The following is a 2,143-nucleotide window of genomic DNA, read 5'->3' as shown; positions in this document are numbered from 1 at the left end:
AGTATATTTTTCGGATAAAATACGGTTCGGATGAAATATTTTCTGCTTTATTATTTTCGATGACAATATTTTTCGGCTAAGATATGCTTCTGGCATTATATTTTTCGTATCAAATATAGTTCTGAGAAAATACTTTTCTCAATGTATATTTTTCGGATAAAATATTTTTCGGCCAAAATACTGTTCGGACAAAATATTTTCGGACATTTTACGCGCTCCCCGATTGATATAGTGATTTGTTTATGTAAAGGAGGAAGGCATAATGAAAGTCCAACAAGCAATAACCAAGGACTCTTTAAAGAAATATTAAATTTGTTATCAAAGTATGATGATTTACATAAAATTCACTTTCAAGAAGGTCCAAAAATGCACTTTATAGAAGTAATAGAATCCAAAAGGATATAATTACATCAATACATACAGTTGTTCTACAAAAAAATATTTCAAACATTAATAGTATTTCAATCATGGCTGATGAGACAAGTGATGTCGGGCATCACGAACAAATGTCTTTTGTTGTAAGATATTTTGATGATAATGTTAATAGACCTATAGAAACATTTGTTTCGTTAAAATGCATGACACCAGTAACTGCTGAATCAATTTTCAATACATTATGTGATTTTCTAATTTTAATTTAAAAAAAACTGGGAATCAGTGATTGCTGTATGTTTTGATGGAGCGTCAACTATGGCAGGTAGTATAAATGGTGCACAAATGAAATGTAAAGAACAAAATAATGAAATTATGTATGCGCATTGCCTAAATCTTATACTAATTAATGCTGTATTTGAAAAATTCTAAAAAAGTAGTTAAGAATCGATTGATTTTTAATTTCCTTGGAACTATACAATATGTACACAACTATATAGAAAGTAGTCCAATGAGGCACTCAACATTAGAAAAAGTTGCTAAAGAAACAGGAGTTACTCTTCTAACATTAAAGTCTTGTTCAATTACACGATGGGCATGTCGTGCAGAAGCTGTAAAAGCTATTAAAAATAATTATAATGTTTTAATTACTGCAATTGATGAAATATGTGAAAACACTTCAGTACTTGAGATGAGAGCAAAAGGAATTGGTATTTTACAACAACTCCAAACATTTGAATTTATTTTTGGCATGGAATTAATGAGTCATATTTTAAATATAATATTAAAAATAGGTTCTATGCTGCAGTCTCCAAAAATTGACCTTTTGATTGCAGCAGAAAGTGTAAATACTTTAAAGAATACCTTATTAAACATGAGAAATAATGAAGAAGAATACAAAATTATATTTTCCAACACTAAAAAAATGTGTACAATGCATAAAATAAATATTCCAGAAGTAAAAAAAAGAAAAGTTACAACTAAAATTGATCCATCTCCTTCAAATCAAGTATTTTTTAAGACTAAATATGAAGATTTAAAAGTTTCTGTATATTATCCATTACTAGATGATCTTATTTCTGGAATAAATTCAAGATTTAAACAAGATACAATTTGCCTTATAAATGCTGTTACAAATATTATAAATTTAAATATAACTACTGAAATAGCTACCATTATGGAAAAGTTTGCGAAAATTTCATCAGATACTTTAATTGCTGAAATCAAACTTCTCAAGAACTCGACAGACAAGAATATTCCTAAAGGAACTACTAATGAATCTGTGTTTTTGTGGCTGGATTGGTTAAAAGATTCCGGTAGATATAATATTTTTAGTTGTTTTTTTAAAATACTACAAATGTTCAGCATTATACCAGTTACTAGTTGTTCATGTGAACGGGTATTTTCAAAATTAAATATTGTAAAAAGTAAACTAAGAAATACCATGGCCCAAGACCACCTGGAATCATAAATTTTACTTTTCACAGAACAAAAAATGGCCTCTAATGTTGAAGTAGATTTCGTTATAAATGAGTTTAGTAATTTAAGTAATAGGCACATGTTATTATAAATTTATCATTTTTATATTAGAATATGAAATAAAAAACTGTAAGTAATGTTTATTTGTGCATTATAACTTATTAAAATATGTACATGTCTTGTTAAGAGAGGGCCCAAATTAAGAAAAGGGCCCGAAAAAATTGTAGGCGCACCCCTATATGGTCACAGCAAACGAATCTAGGCCGTTTCATTAATTCAACAGTATTAAATA

General features: G+C 28.1%; 1 protein-coding gene across 1 annotated transcript; it reads left to right on the top strand.

The window, feature by feature from the left end:
• Positions 1-467: 467 nt before the first annotated feature.
• On the top strand, positions 468-1,843 carry LOC132936142 (uncharacterized). The gene is given in 4 exon segments (XM_061002832.1): positions 468-587; positions 646-798; positions 800-1,271; positions 1,329-1,843. Coding segments are annotated over 4 exon segments (1,260 nt in total).
• Positions 1,844-2,143: the final 300 nt, after the last annotated feature.

This window comes from Metopolophium dirhodum, chromosome 1 (assembly GCF_019925205.1).
Source record: "Metopolophium dirhodum isolate CAU chromosome 1, ASM1992520v1, whole genome shotgun sequence".
In the NCBI taxonomy this organism is placed as follows: Eukaryota; Metazoa; Arthropoda; class Insecta; order Hemiptera; family Aphididae; genus Metopolophium; species Metopolophium dirhodum.
This window is presented reverse-complemented; position numbering and strand designations above follow the sequence as displayed.